Here is a 16,840-nt window from a genome sequence, read left to right on the forward strand (position 1 = left end):
ACCTTGTGTATCTGACTAAAATGGGTCCTGAGGAATCGAACCTGGGCCCTTTGACCCTGCAGGCAAGCATCTTAACCACTAAGCCATCTCCCCAGCCCTAGTTCATGACTTGTAAATTTAAAAACCTTCAGCCTAATTACAAACTCACTATTAGAGGTGAAAAATACAAAAGCCAAGCTTTGTCCAAGTTCATGCCATTATGGGAAATTAGGTGCTCTGATGTCTAACTCTTTTCATCTTTAACTGGACCATGAACCACCTATAAGAAAAGCCAACATGCTTACTGTTCACTGATAACTGAACCGTAATGACTGGATTTCTCTAAAGTCCTGGGGACTTTGGTAAATGGCAAAGGTTAAAGCCAGCAAGACAGGGACTCTGCCCTGAAAGAAACTGCAGAGGAGGAGGATAGCCCTCAGTCACAGACCCTCACCATCTGCTTCAACCCTGGCTTGCACTTAGAAACATCCTCCACGCATTAGGCATTACAATACACGGTGCACAGTCAGGGGTGCAGGGACATGCACTACTTGTTCTCCTCTTTGTAGTCACAGCTGAGCAAATACAGTACGGACAATGTTTTGTTTTTTGGTTCCCCCACCCTGCCCTGACCAATCACACTATGAAGCATCAAATGTATACATTTGGGATAAGACCAGATGCTGGTCACTGGGCAGCAAGATAAATACTCTTCCTGTTATGTGGAACTTGCCTTCTCCCAACTTCCCACCACTAGACCACTGGGTTAACAGAGCACAGACTGCCAAACAAAGAATGTACACTTTACAAACATAATTAACAGAAGACTCTACGTGAGCCAGAAACCAAACAAGAAACACAGGATTCCACACTGAGTAAATTACTATGAGCATAAGAAAGGAGGAGAAATACAGCAAGCGTAAGATGAGAAGGGATGGTGTGTGATGTAACTGCAGAGAAAAACCAGGGCCATGCCGCAGCACTGAAGCAATGCGCTTGTTGCATAAGCAGTTCCCATACATACCAATTCCTTTAATCAGGCGACAGCTGGGAAGGTCTACAGATTCTACTTCTCTGGAGGCTTTGAGTCGATTTCTGTTAAGTAAGGGGAAAAAACTGTAATGTATTTCTCACTTTGTTTCAGAAAGATTTTTTAAAACGACTTATCTAGTTTTTTGTGTGTATGTGGGGTCAGGACACGTGTACCACAGTGGGAGTGTGGAAATCAAAGGACACACATCCTTGGGTGTCCGTGCTCCACCTTCTTTGATACAGGGCCTTTTCCTGTTGCAAATGAACTGCCTGACTGCAAAGGAACAACTGACTAGCTCGCTTGGGAGTTACAGATTCTCCCGCCTTTGCCTCCCATTGTCACAAGCACATGTTGGATCTCAGATGCATCTGGCACTTTGCATCTGGCTTTACATAGGTGCTAGGCAACTGAACCCAGGGCCAGAAGGCTTTGGAGGAAAGCATCTATAACCACTCAGCAACCTCCCCAGCCCTCAGAAAGGTTTTTAAGAGTTATTCATGGATCTAAAGCTGATGAAAGAGAAGAGTAAAAAATAAGTGTAGCCAGGCTTAGTGATGCTCACATTTAATTCCAGCAGAGGAGGTTGAAGTAGGAGGATCACTGTGAGTCCGAGGCCAGCCTGGGATGACATGGTGAATTCTAGGCCAGCCCAGGCTAGAATAAGACCTTAGCTTATAAACAAATAAAACAACCAAAAACAATCTCCTCCCAAAAAAGAAAAAGGAAAACTAGTGCAGGAACATGAAGCAGCCCAGAAATAAAGGGCAGAGCAGTAAATCCCACAAGTGGACGGGATTGTAAGACAGAGCCAAGACACAACAAAAACGCTTGTATGAATACAACTTGAAAGTTGCTATGCAAATATAAACAGAGCATCAGGTCAAACTCCTCACAGCTCTGCTGTGGGAAGAGAGCTCCGAGGAACAGCCAGAAACCCTGTCTTTCTGCCGAAGGCTGAACAATGAAAAGTAACAGTGAGGCTCAGAGCCACTGAAAGGAAACCAAAAGAAAATGGCCACTGCTCAGAGCCTAGCACACAGAGCACAGATAATACAAAGGAATTGGAGGAGTGCCATCCTCATCACGGTATTTATTGGGGCTAGATGTGTGGAGAACAACAGTAACTTTAGCAAAAAGCTTTTTTCTTTTAGAGAAAAGAGAAATAATAAAGGAATGCTGAGCTATGATAAGATACCTTCCCCTTCCTTTCTACTCTGCAGACCTGCAAGGCAAGGCAGCTTTGGACCAGCCGCATGGAAACTTTTATTTGGAAGGGCACATATCTGCCTGTTAAAAGTCTGTTCTCACCTTCTCTCTCTGTTCTCTTAGCTATAAAAATACCAAGTAGGCTGCAAGAAACTGCATTTTTCAAAGAGGTTCCCAACTGCCATACATTTAAGAGAAAATATGTAAGCAAACGCATCAAGATAAAATGCATTCAATATGTAAAATTCTTTTCAAAAGCAATACAACACAACAAATCTCACTCTACTTATCCCACTACTAAGGAAAAAGGCCAAAAAAAGTACATATAACCAATGCCATGGAAGTGAGGCTGCTGGTGACTTCACAGGTGGGCAAAGACAATGAATAGTTTTTAAAATCCATCATTTGGGGCTAGAGAGATTGCTCAGTGGTTAAGGCACTTGCCTGCTAAGTCTAAGGACCTGGGTTCAATTCCGCAGTACCCACATAAAGGCAGATGCACAAAGTGGCACATGTATTTGGAGTTCATCTGCAGTAGCTGGAGGCCATGGTGTGTCTATTCTCTCTGTGTGTCAAATAAATTGATACATAAAATATTTTTTAAAAAAATTTAAATCCATCATTCACCATAGGTCTAGGTCTAGGTCTGCCACTGTGCATGGAATTCACCCCAGAGTTTAGTACTAATGTTATGAACTGAGTACCATCAACACTGTCTGAAGTGTGATGAATGTATCTAAGAATGTATCTAAGCAAGGGCTATTATTCCTGAGGTTCAGCTTCCAGCCTTTGCCCACTGAGTGTTAGCTGTGGTGCTCATCACCTCATAACCCTCGGTGGGGCGATGGCACTGAACAGATCATGCAGTCTTCTTTATGGGCACAGTAAGAATGCATCTGGATAAATCTTCCAAGTCCCCACTAGTAGTATATGACGCCAGAAACAGGCAAGTGGATCAGTGCTCTGCACATCAAGCACCCTGTGCTAGTTTGGGTGTTGATTTCATACGACTTATTTATTCTGCCAGTCATGCTGTACAAAAGTAGGGATGGTGATGATTATCATCTACCTTTAAGCTGCATGACTAGAGAAACCATGTGATTAAATGTTAAAAGTAACTTGCTCATATGTACTTAAACAGCTCTTGCAAGGTATTTGTTTCACAGTCAACTCTGGCTTGCTGTAGGCAATTTGCTAAAAAGGACTCACTTCAGTGAGTAAACAGATAGAAAGTATCCACAATTGTACTGAACGCCGAAGAGTTAGCATAAGGGCTGTGCATGACTTTAGTTAGTCAAATAGTTTTCTCCATAGTGTTCTTTTCCTTTTATTATTAACAAAAAAAAGGCGTGATGGCAGTCCTACATGTACCATCATGACTTCCCAACAGAAATCTGCCATAATTCTCTTTGTCTATTAGTGTTTGTTAGTAGAATTCTATATTCCAGATCCTACAGGCTTCCAAAACTAATGCAATTTCTACCCATCACCCTTCTCCCTTGCTCTTCCCAGTCCAGAAGTGGGTAAGCAAAATATAGTTTCCCTGGCTCTCTTTGTATTCAGGTTTAATCATATGAATGAAGTTTTAGAGAATAAATTTTTGTTGATGGGACAGATAAAAAGAGCTAGGTGGCATCTTCCTCCTCCATGTTTGGATCAGCCTTGAGAAGGGTAAGGCAGTAAGGCAGAAATGAAGGGTCAAAGCACAAACCTATACAAAGAACACAGTTTGCTCATTGTTTGACTCATATGACACAGACAGGATACAACAACTAGCCCATGGTGTGAGGAAAACAGCATTAGGAATAGGCTCCGATTATGTGACCACAGAGCAGGAATGATTAACCAAGAGTCATTAACATGAAACTAATCTCTTTTCACTCTGGAAATAGCAGTTCTCCATCCAGAGAGGATACAGATAGAGTTACCTGGATTGATGGCAGGCAGCAAGAAGACTGGGGTGGTTTGATTCAGGTGGCCCCCATAAACTCAGGTGTTCTGAAAGCTAGGTTCCCAGCTAATGGAGATTTGGGAATTAGTACCTCCTGGGGGCAGTGTATTGTTGGGGGCGGGCTTATGGGTGTTATAGCAAGTTTCCCCTTGCCAGTGTTTGGCACATTCTCCTGTTGCTATTGTCCACCCTCTCTGCTCATGCCATCATTTTCCCTGTCATCATGGAGCTTCCGCCTCAAGCCTGTAAGCCAAAATAAACCTCTTTTTTTTTTTTGACAAGCTGCTCTTGGTTGGGTGATTTCTACCAGCAATGTGAACCTGACTGCAACAAAGTTTATCTTGCAATGGTGACAATATGCTGTGAACAAACTGGGAACAATATCACCATGAGCTGTTAGCCTGTGCCGGATCACACTGCCTTTGAATACATCAAACACTGATGGCTTTTATGCCCTATGTACACATATACACAAAATTGCGCTTTATCTTTTATATGGAAACTTGGAAAGCCCTTTGGAATTCACCCCTGGGATCTCTATAATGCTTGCACTAAGGAACTAAGAATTGGTGCTTAGGTCTGAAAACCTTAGGGAATTTTGCTCCGTGGCAGATAAGCTAGAAAACTGCAAGAGCTGGGCAAAATCATATTTGGAATGGTAAGACCTGGCTTAGAGTACACACTTCCAGCACTAATGACCTACTTGTTGAACTAACTCATTAACTTTTATCTTTTCCAAACCTCAGTGTTTACATTTGAGTTAGAGAAAGGAAGATATCCAAGAAGACTGACTGAAGGTAGAAAAGTAAAAGGGCATTCCTGTTGGGTACCCAGAAATGTGCATTTTGAGCTGGGGATGGAGTAGGCACAACGTCCTAGGCTTGAGCCCCAGCGCTGCATAAACCAGGCACTGTGGTCCATGTCTAGAATCCCAGCATTAGAAGTTCAAGGCCATCCTTGGCTTTATAGTGAGTTGGAAGTCAGCCTGGGACTCAATCCCAAATACAAAAAGTACATTTTGGTTTAGTATAAGGAAGCTCTAAACTTTCAACAAAGCAAGCAGCACAGTAAATGACAAGAGGGACAGTGGGGGATGGGAGAACATCTGCTGCTTCTGAAGTGGTCTTCTAAAACACACTCCACAACTTCTAGTTGAGGCTGTGAGAAAAGGCATCAAGTATCAACAAGGTGTTCAGACACTTGCTTGGGGATGCCTGCCCACTCTGAGGTCCCTGGTACCCTGCCGTGGCATGGTCCATCCTTGCGTCAGAGAACAAGCAGCCAGGGAGTGCTGGCTTAGTCCTGCTTTCTCCTCTATTGCTCAAGCAGGCGAGGGTAGAAAAGGTGGGTGTGCAACACCACCCTCCCCTAGAAATCTTAGCCAGCTACAGTTCAGTAGAATCAGACAACTTCTTTGACATTTATCCACCAGGGACATTCTTATATTAAAAATTAAGCCGGGCATGTTGGCGCACACCTTTTATCCCAGCACTGGGGAGGCAGAGGTGGGAGGACTGTTGTGAGTTCAAGGCCATCCTGAGGCTACACAGTGAATTCCAGGTCAGCCTGGGCTAGAGCAAAACCCTACCTCAAGAAACAAAAAACACAAGCAAAACAAAAATTAATTATCTAAAATTCAAGTTAAAATGCAAGTGGTTATCCTAGGAAAGACAGCTTAACTGCTGAATAGACAAATAGTTGGCGCCAAGTTAGAGCACAAAGAATGACACAAATTCTCTGTCCTTCCACCTTCCTCTGGAAAGCCTTTCTGGAGGCAAGCTAGGAGCGGGCTGCTTTTAGAAACAGACACTGTGCTTGGGGGAAGGCTCTGAATTTGCCCAGTACACTGCAGACCAGTGAGGGGTCATTCCTCAGTCTTACTGCAACACAGGGTGCCCAGTTAAATTTGACCTTAGTGTAATTATGTCCCAAATTGTATGCTGATAAGAACATGCTATGTGAATGTTATACTAAAGAACAATTCTCTATTGATGTGAAATTCAAACTTAGCTGGGCAACCTGGGCACTTTTTTAGTTTAAAGGGTGAGGTGGCTAAACCTAGCCACATACCATGTCCATCCACATTCTCACATCACCCCACCTGGAGCATCAACTATTTAGCATAACTGCCACCTAGGAAATTACTGCTGTTAAAAGTGCATCTCAGTCAAGACCCGGAGAAGGAAAGCTTCACCCAGTTGTAAATTACTCAGTTGTATTCTATGTCAATAAGCCTTATTTGTTTTTTTCTAATTTTGTAACTATAACACTTATTCAAAGGGACTTAAATTTTTTTGTTTGTTTTTGTTTTTCAAGGTAGGGTCTCACTGTAGCCCAGGTTGACCTGGAACTCACTAAGTAGTCTCAGGGTGGGCTCGAACTCATGGCGATCCTCCTATCTCTGCCTCCCAAGTGCTGGGATTAAAGGTGTGTGCCACCACGCCCAGCTTCAAAGGGATTTAAATTTAAGTAAGATTACTAAGAAAAAGAAAAAAAAACGTTGGGGCTGGAGATATGGCTTAGCAATAAAGGCACTTGCTTGGGAAACCAAGGGATCCAGGTTCAATACCCCTGTAGCACATACGCCAGATGCACAAGGTGGCACATGTGTCTGGAGTTCATTTGCAGTGGCTAGAGGCCCTGGTGTGCCCATTCTCTCTCTATCTTGCTCTTTCACTCTTTCAAATAAATAAATAAAATATATGTTTTTTAAAAAAAGAGGAAAACTTGATTGTTAACTGACAAAACTTGGTACATCTGCAAATTTCAGAATATATTTGATTTTATCTACACTATATAAGAAACTCAAATACGTCACTAGCCAAATAAAGCAGAGCAAGTAAGCAAACAAACAAAAACCCCAAGCAACCCAATTTTAAAATAAAATCCGAGAAGAGACTTTTCTCAAAAGAAGACATACAGTAGTAGCCAACAGATATATAAAAATATAATCATCATCAGTAAACATCAGGGAAATACAAATCAAAACCTTAAAGAGATACTACCTCACACTAGTGGAATGAATTACTATAAAAAAAAAATAGGGAAAAAAAAGCAGGGTAAAATGGCACATGCCTTTAATCCCAGCACTCGAGAGACAGGTAGGAGGATCTCTATAAGTTAGTTCAAGGCCACCCTAAGACTACATAATGAATTCCAGGTCAGCCTATGCTAGAGTGAGATCTTACCTAGTAAAACAGAGAGATAGAGACAGGCAGAGAGTAAAAAAAAAAAAAAAAAAAAAAAAAAAAAATGTTGGAAAGTGAGGAAAGGGAATCTCACCCCTACAGAGGATTGAACCTCCATACGCTAGGCAAACACTCTAGCACCACGCTGCCCCCTAAGTTCGGAAAGGGAATCTTCATCTACTATGGATGAGAATATACATTAGTATGACCACTGTGAAAACAATATGGAAGTTCCTTAAACTTTTAAAAGTAGAATGCCACATAGCATCCAGCAACCCCACTGCTGGGCATATATCCAAAGGAAATGAAACCAGTATGTTAAAGAGACACCCGTACCCCATGTTTCTTGCAGCACTATTCACAACAGCAAAAAAAGAGGAAACTACCTAAGTGTTCATGAATGGACAAATGGATGAAGAAAATGTGACTCACATGTATGGCAGAAAAGGATGGTGGCCAGGCCTGTACTTAGTAGCCTAAGACAGTTAGAGTGCCATGAGATGAAGGCTAGCCTGGGCTACATAGATAGACTGTCTCAAAAGCCCCCAAATGCATAAAAGGACAGGAACAAGAAAGGAAAGACAGACCTATACTGCATAACGTCACTGACATGTGGAAGGGTAACAAGTTGCTGACAGAAGCTGAGGCACAACGGTAGTTACCAAAGCCAGGGAAGGAGCTGGTGGGTGACGGGGAGAGATTGGCCAAGGGTTACAATGCTGAGATCAGAGAGGAAGAGTAAGTTCTGGTGTAGTACTGAACAGGGAAGGGTGATTATAGTTGTCAGTGATGTATGTTTCAAAATAGGGAGACAAGGGCTGGAGAGATGGCTTATCAGTTAAGGCACTTGCTTGCAAAGCCTAAGAACTCCAGGTTGAGTCCTCCAGGTTCCAGTATTGCTAGACAGAACAAGTGACGCACACATGCAATGCCACACATTGCCCACAAAGGGAAGCACGTGTCTGGAGTTCATTCACAGGGGCTGAAAGGCCATGGCATGGCCCATTCTATCTCTCCCTCTCTGTCTGCCTCCTCTCTCTCTCTCTCTGATCACAGTGAGTTTAAGGCCACCCTGAGACTACATAGTGAATTCCAGGTCAGCCTGGGCTAGAGTGAGACCCTACCTCAAAAAAACAAAAACAAAACAAAACAAATAAATAAATAAAAGGCATGCAGCAACATGCCCAATTGTGGGGAAAAAAAATAGGGAGAAGAAAGGATGTAGAATGTTTTCACCACATAAACATGAAAAATGTTTAAGGAGATGGCTATGCTAATCATTAGATTTATACTACAGAATACCTATGATGAAACATAACCTTATAGCTGATAAACGTATGTATTTACCATGTATCAGTCAAGAATAAAACTTAACCCAAAACAAAACCATCCAATTTAAAAGTTTTTTGGTAGAAGCATTTCCATGGCATAAGAATGCAGGTCACACCTTACTTGAAGCCATTTCCTAATAGTACACATTCTTCCCCTAGTTCTCCCCACCCACCCCACACCCATACACTTCTTGCAATCACCAGCAGGTGAAGCCATGGCTATGGGTCAGTGGAACTGTCTCATAAACCATAGTGTCACTTTGGCCTGGGGAAATAGTCTAGGTTCCATTTTTCCTTTCCAAACTTCTGAAATGCATTTATTCTAGTAGCTTTCAACACTGACTATACATACTACACATTAGAATGTGTAGTTTTTCTGGGATTTGTGTGTGTGTGTGTGTTTCTTTTTGAAAAATTATTTATTTATTTATTTAAGAGAGATAGAAAGAATGGGTACACCAGGGCCTCTAGCCACTGCAAAGAACTCCAGATGCTTGCACCACCATGTGCAACTGACTTATGTGTATACAGGGGGTAATCGAACCTGGCTCCTTGGGCTTTGCAGACAAGTACCTTAAACCACTAAGCCATCTCTCCAGCCCTGTCTGTTTCTTTTTTAATCTTGTACCAGGGATGGAGCCCAGAGCCTCATGCATGCAAATAAAATAAAAATGCTGGGGCTGGAGAGATGGCCCCACCTGTGAAGTGCTTGCTGTGCAAGGTTGGGAAGCTGAGTAAAGATCTCCAGCGCCTACACGAAGGCTGGACATGGTGTATGCACATAATCCCAACGAGGTGGAGACAGGAGGATGCCCAGGGCAGGCTGCCTAGCTAGTCCAGCTGAATCAGTGAGGTCCGGGTTCAGTGGGAAACCCTGTCTCTAAAAATAAGGTGTACAGTGATTGAGGAAGATATCCGACATTGACCTCTGCTACCATACACAAATATAAACATACACATAAAAATAAATGAAACAAATTAAAATTAAATTAATTTTTTTTAATCCCATGGGTTATGGTGGTGTACTCCTGTAATTCCACTCAGGGGACCAGGACAAGTGGACGCTGAGTTCCAAGCCAGCTTGAATTATAAGCCGAGCTTGAAGCTATATAGCGAGACCCTATTTCAAAACCAAAAGTTAATACGTTAATTGAGAAACAAAAGCGGATACCACCCAAATATCTCGCAGCTCCACCTAGACATTAGCTACTGGGGAGAGACTGAGCTACTTAGACTTATCACTACAGTGTAAAACTCGCTAGCTCAGGTTGTTAAACAACCAATGAGAAACATCAATACTCTTCTATCAGAGCAGCACCAGTCTTTCAACTTACATTGAGCGCCCTCAACCGCAGGTGCAGGCTAGCCAGGAGCTCTCCTCTCCTGACTCCTCGGTTGGCATGGCTTCCTGCCCCCTCCTCCCCCGCACAGTTGCACTCAAGGCCTCTTCCTCCGTCCAGAGCGTCTTCAAAGGATGGCATTTTCCTTTTCAAGACTATAGGAGTTCAAGTTTATCCTTCCTGGCCCTGCTAATTCTAGTATTTCTCCCCTCTCCTGGCTGGGACGACCTTCATTAGGGTCTAAGGCGGCTCCAGGGGCCCAGGAGGGCACATTGTCCGTGTAGTACTTCCTGGTTCTGGAATTCTTTTGCATGCAGCTTATAAAACTCGAACTGGTAACCGAGAAACCACGATGTCTGGCCAGCAACTTTTCTTAGTAATTAACACACCGCACGTGCGCTATCGCTGGGCTGGCTGGCTTCTGGGGCCAGAGAGAAGGGATCAATAGGGAAGTGATGCCGGCGCACTCGCTGACCGCCCCGCGGCTCGGATCTCCAGCGCCGGCCCGGAGCTGCCGAGTTCCTCCCAGGGCGCCGGGGCGGGGGGGGGGGGTTCCGGCCACCGACGACCAGCGGTCAGTCGGTCCGATTACGTCTGAAGGCGTGAGCAACTGGCTTTGCTTTCCAGGGAAGGCGTTGGGTTTGCCAGGCGCTAGCTGGACCCCCTGGGCCGAGGAGCCCGACGGGCAGCAAAAGCCCCAAAACTTTGTCGGGAGTCCCGGGAGGCGGGGCGGGCGCGCCGGGCCGCGCGCTCGGAAGTCCTTCCCGCCCGCGGGCGCACGGCCGCCCCGCCCCGACCCCCGCCCCGACCCCCGCGCCGCGCCGCCCCCGCCCGCCGCCCGCCGCCCGCCGCCCGCCGCGCACCCACCTGAGCGCCAGGAACCGCTCGCCCAGCAACGCCAGCGATATGCCCAGCAAGCCCACGGCCACCAGCCGCCCCATAGCGCGGGACCCACCGGCCCGCCGTCCAGCTCGAGCGGGGCAGCGGGGCAGCGGGGCAGGGCAGGGCCGTGGGCGGGGTCAGGTCCCTGCCGGGCCGCCCAAGACTCCGCCCCGCGCCGCCCCGCCGCACCTTCCCGCGGGCCCGGCCCCGGGCTCGGAACCCTCCTCTCCTCCCAAAGCGCTCCCCCAAGACTTCAGAAACTGTCCTGGGGGCGCGGGGAGAGGCCTTAGAGTGATACGTGCGTGTGAGTTGCTGAGTAGCAAACCTAAGGCTTTGCCCACGTTAGGCCAACACTCTACCCACTGAGCCACATCTTCAGACCTAGAGTTGTTTGTTTGTTTTTAGTTGGGGTTTTTGTTGTTATTTTGAGACAGGATCTCATGTCGTCCCCAAGATGGCCTTGAATGGATGATCCTCTTGCCTCCCCATTTTTTTAGCACCGCCATCAAACCCAGCCTAGAGTCAGTCATGTTTGAAAATTGTATGTTGTTTCATTTTAAATTGAGGAAAAGGGCACTGGGGCAGATTACTTAAATAGTTAAGGTTAGAATCATTACCTTTTTATAATAGATGTAAACCTTCGTGTAGACTATAGAACTAAGACTTTAGACACTTTTTTTTTATATCTCAAACTCATTTTCTTCCCTGTTTAAAACTTTTAGTACTCATAACATGAAGAAGTATAGAAAAATGAAGGAAAGTGAAATTTATCCACTAAAATTGGGACACCTGGGCTGGGTAGATGACTCAGTGGTTAAAAGTACTTGCTTGCAAAGCCTGTTGGCCCAGGTTTGATTCCTCAGTACCTACACACAAAATGGTACTAGCATTCTGGAGTTCATTTGCAGGGGCAAGAGGCCCTGGTATGTCCACGTCCACGTGTGTTCCCTCTCTCTCTCTCTCTCAGAAGGAAGGAAGGAAGGGAGGGAGGGAGGGAGGGGAGGAAAAAGAAAAAAAGAAAGGTTGATTGGGACAGGCATTACAAGTGAGATTTCTGAAGTTAGCTTCAAATGGTTTCCAGTGCTTAATTGCTCCTATAATATTTAGGCCAAATTAAAATTAGTCAGTTTTAGCCACCCTGAGACTACATGGTGAATTCTAGATCTTCGTAGGCTATGGCAAGACCCTACCTCAAAACAACAACAGAAACAAACAAACAAAAAGTTAATTTCAAACAAATAACTTTTTTTGGACAGGTTATCACTATCATAGCCTTAGCTGGCCTGGACCTCTCAGTCATTCTGCCTCAGCGTCTTGTCTTGAATACTGGAGTTCCTGCCTGGGCCAACATATCTGGCCAAACATGGGTTTTATGAACAACCATTAAAGAAAAGCAGATGCCAGTTTCTACCATGACTCTCTCCCACAAGAAAAGCAAAAGACCCCTCTGCTTCCACGTACCTGAAACAATGCATGTTGCACACTGTCCTAGATGGCGAAGAGTGAAGGTTGTACTGTGAAAGGCTGGAAAGCTGCAGTTTTCTTTGCCCACCCCTTCACCTCTGCAGCAGATGCCTTCTCAGAATAACATTTGAAAATGCACACAAGGTGCCTAGGATTTCAAAGGAGACCAGTTACACTGAAATGCGATTATCAAACTATCTTAATACTGAGTGTGCACTACAAATAACACTATTGAGTTGCACGCTTTCACAAGATGAAAAGGAGCCAGGCTTGGTGACTGCGCTTGTAATTCCAACGCATAAAAAAGCAAATAAATAAACAAATATCAAGCGACCAGAAAGTTAAACGCAATTTCAAGATACTTGTGACATCTGTAATAAAATAAAAAGCTGGTACTTTCTTAGTAACAGGGTTTTACAAGTTCTGCTATTGAGATTTGTTTCATACTTGCATAGTTGAAGGAAGTGCTAAATTTCCTTTTAAGTCAAGGGGTTTTCCCTCTTCATTCAAAATTATCAATAGCTCTGAACTTTTTATTTCTTTGCTACACTGAGCTAAAGCCCCAAGTACACTTAAATTAGTAATAGATCACAAAGGTTAAAAACACAGGGTAAGGTGTGGTTGGGTAGGGAGGAGTGGGATCCCTCATCAGAGATATTAATCACATGAGATTGGCTTGACAGATGCAATAAGAATTTTTAGAAAGAAGTTCCTGGTTTAGGTCTCTGAAATTTATTCCAGGACTCTTGGATAGTGAGACATACATAAAATTACACCCCATACACTATTGGTCAAGAGAAAGGTGACAATACCTTCTTACATGTTGTAAGTTGGAGGAACCATAAATGGCAAGATTACCTAATTGTGTGTTGTTCTCAATGCCCCTTTCCTCTTCACTATTTTCAAGTTTTATATATTATTTTGTTTTTTGTTTTTCAAGGTAGGGTCTCACTCTAGCTCTGGCTGACCTGCAGTTCACTATGTAGTCTCAGGGTGGCCTTGAACTCATGTTGATCCTCCTTCCTCTGCCTCCCGAGTGCTGGGATTAAAGGCGTGTGCCACCATGCCCAGTACACACACACATACATACATACATATACATACATACCTACATACATATACATACATACATACATATATATATATGTATACATATATATACATATACATATATATATATGTATATATATATGTATATATATATACATATATATATACATATATATATACATATATATATATATGTATGTACTGGGCATGTATATATGTATAATTATGATTATTTTGTCATGTTCAAGCTGAAAGGAAAGGGCTGTGGTTTACTGTACTCCAGAGAGCATAGAACCTTAGCTCTTGTCCTAAGTTCCGAAGCTCTTTCCCTTGACTATAGCACAGTGCTTCTCACTATGTGGACTTACTTGTCTTCACAACGTTTCTGAACAGTGGGAAAGGAAGAATCATGAAACAGCTGCTGACTGACTTCGGGCCAGCATAAGCCTGCTGTTGTCTTGGTGTGCTGGCTAGGAACTTTGCCCTGGAGTTCAGCCTGAAAGCATCTCTGATGAAGGCCCACACCTCTGGAACCCAGCCAAACCTACCTAACCTCACTCTCAGATAATCTGAAACAAGCCATGCTTTAATTCCCTTAACTCAACCAATGAGTTCCCCATCTCCCAGAACTGCTTGTACAGGAGGTGTTGTTCCCACGCTTTCTCTTTCTGAATGGTCCGGAAGCAGTTCCCACCATGGTTCACTACTATCAGGCTAGGCATCATCATTTCTCATAAGAGACGTTTTATGATTCGGACATCAGAAATGTAACTTCTCCATTGTAAGAATGTTCTATTACCTATTAAATTTTGTGTATATCTCAGCTGTATTTTCAGATAGCTGAGATTTATAAGGAATATTGTGATTTGAAACAGGCATCCCCTATAAAACTCATGTGTTCTGAATGCTTGGTCCTCAGCTGATGGCAGCTTAGGAGGTGGAGCTTTTCTGGAGGAGGTGAGTCATTAGGGATGGACTGTGAAGTCTATTAGCCCATAGTTTGCTAGTGTTAGTTCATGCCACTGTCCTGCTGCTGTTTGCTACCTGCTGTGGCAGATTGTGATGTCCAACTTCTGCTTATGCTATGGTTTACTCTGCCTTCATGAAGCTTCCCCTTGAGACTGTAAGCCAAATAGAAAGTGAGCTGCTTTTGGTCAGGTCCTTCATCCCAGCAATGAGAAGGCAACTACAAGAAATACCAAGACTTTTCCACTCATTTTGTGTTGTTCTATAGAGAGTACTTTCTGACTACCAGATGACCAAGTTACTCAATATAAGACAAACTTGCTGTGGAACCTGCCCCTGCCCTGCACTGACAACGCTTCTGCTTGGTGTGAAACAGCTTTTCTCAATTACATGACTAGTTTATAATTAGAAACTTGCTGGGTTCTTAAGCAAAAATTCAAAAATAATACCTTTTACTAGTGCTTCTCAAAGAGTTTGTGGTGACAGGCAGGATTTTATGACCTTTGAAAAATACAATGAAAATGAATTACCAGAAAATGAAGGAAAGTATCAGACATCTAAGATATAAGTACAAATTTTGTGTTATTAGATTCATTAGATGTAAAATTACTTTGTCAAATTTCTATAACCGTTTCTAAATGCTTACTCTCAATTTTCATGCTTATCTCATGGTGGATCAGAAACAAAGAGTTCACAGACTGAAATGATGCTCATGGCACACTGTCTTTCATGGTGGTACTTTTAAAGTCCTTTTAGGTTCTTCACAGAGTAGTTTATCTATGGTAAATTTGTGAAATGAATGGCTCATGATAGTAGTCATTTTACTTAATATGCCATAGGGAGTTGGGACTTTTATATCCCACTTTTTTCTTTCCTTCCCTTACCTCTGTTTCAAGAAGGGGGACACATATTTTAACACAAAAACATGCACTGAAGAGCCATTAAAGAGGTATCTATACTTAGCAAGAGAAATATTTGCCTTATAGATATTTTACTCCAGGGCTTTGTGGAGAGAGAGGAAGTCCTTTCCTGTGTGAAACCACTTTCCAGTGTGAGTTCGAGGCCAGTCTGAGGCTACATAGTAAATTACAGGTCAGCATGGGCTAGCATGAGACTGCACCTCAAAAATAAAATAAAGTAAAATAAAATATTTATATTAAATTAACATTTACTAGGTTGAAAATATTAACTTGTTTATGAATTTAAAGCCTAGGCAAGATAAAACTCTTCTCTCTTGAAACTAAAGCTTATTTCCAGGGCTGGAGAGATGGCTTAGTGGTTAAGGCACTTGCTGCAAAGCCAAAGGACCTTGGTTCAAGTCCCCTGTACCCACACAAGCCAGATGCACAAGGTGGTACATGCATCTGGAGTTTGTTGCAGTAGCTGGAGGCCCTGGTGTGCCCATTCCCTCTCCCTCTCTTTTTCACTCTGCCTCTTTCCCTCTCTCAAATAAATAAATAAAAATATAGGAAGCTAGGTGGGGGAACAGCACAGGATCAATTTCCTTCACATAAGTTTTAAAAGCCTATTTCGACAAAGGACTGTAGGCTTTGCTGTTCCTCTTCCAAGAACCACTGGGCATGGGGTGACGGGTGCAGACAGAGGGCTAGAGTGAGGTAACCTGGGCCTAGAAAGCCAAACGCCATGTGTTCTCTCTCATGTGTGGATCCTAGTTGCAAATGATTGTGCTTCTATGTGAGAAGGAATAAAACTCAGTAGCAGAGGCCAGTCAGCTAGAAAAGGGATATGCAGGAAATAGAAAAGGAGGGAGGGGGATTTAATAGGATGGATTTATATATGTAAAGAGAAGAACAGATTAATGGGGGTGAAAAGGCCTAAGTGAGGACAGGGGAAGGTTGAGTAAAGGAAAGGTGGAGGGAGGGCAAATCAAAATCTAAAAGGATATAAATAAGTCATATGGAAACCTACTTTTTTGGATAATGGAACACTCAGAAGCCGTAGATTGTTATTAGGAAATTTTCAGTGCCAGGGATGGGATACCTTCTAGTGAGTTATTGGCCAGGGAGGTCCCTGATGCCCCCAAAACATTACAGGCCATTGCTGAGGCTCTTAGTTTCCCACTAGGAATAGATGGTAAGACCCTACTGCTGAAGACTCCACATACTTGGGCTAAAAGGTCACTGAAAAATCCTGCTGGAGCTGAGCTGAAAACCTCCTCCATGTAAACCAGCTGACAGAAAGCTGGGAAAAGCTATGCAGCATGCAGTTCAATCGGTGAGAAAGAAATCACCAGTGGAGATACTCATCAGTGGACACTGCAAGCATTAAGTTTGGCCAGCCAGGCTAAATGAGTCAACAGGTGCAATAATGGCATATCTGCTATGAGGGAAACCAGTCCCTAATTGGACTGGAGGCCCACTCCATGGGAGAGAATATATCCCTGATACTGAAAACCTATAACAGAGTAGTCATGAGTCCTAGGGGTGTAA

At 43.6% G+C, this 16,840-nt stretch overlaps 1 protein-coding gene across 1 annotated transcript in view; it reads right to left on the reverse strand.

Moving 5' to 3' along the window:
• Pon2 (paraoxonase 2) overlaps nt 1-11,026 on the reverse strand; it is a 38,866-nt gene extending 27,840 nt beyond the window's left edge. The window contains exons 1-2 of the mRNA XM_045160831.1: nt 10,896-11,026; nt 1,004-1,074 (exon numbers count right to left, since the gene is read on the reverse strand). Coding sequence (XP_045016766.1) covers nt 1,004-1,074; nt 10,896-10,969 — 145 coding nt within the window. The 5' untranslated portion in view covers nt 10,970-11,026. The remainder of the gene's footprint in view (nt 1-1,003; nt 1,075-10,895) is intronic.
• Nucleotides 11,027-16,840: the final 5,814 nt, after the last annotated feature.

This window comes from Jaculus jaculus, chromosome 10 (assembly GCF_020740685.1).
Source record: "Jaculus jaculus isolate mJacJac1 chromosome 10, mJacJac1.mat.Y.cur, whole genome shotgun sequence".
In the NCBI taxonomy this organism is placed as follows: Eukaryota; Metazoa; Chordata; class Mammalia; order Rodentia; family Dipodidae; genus Jaculus; species Jaculus jaculus.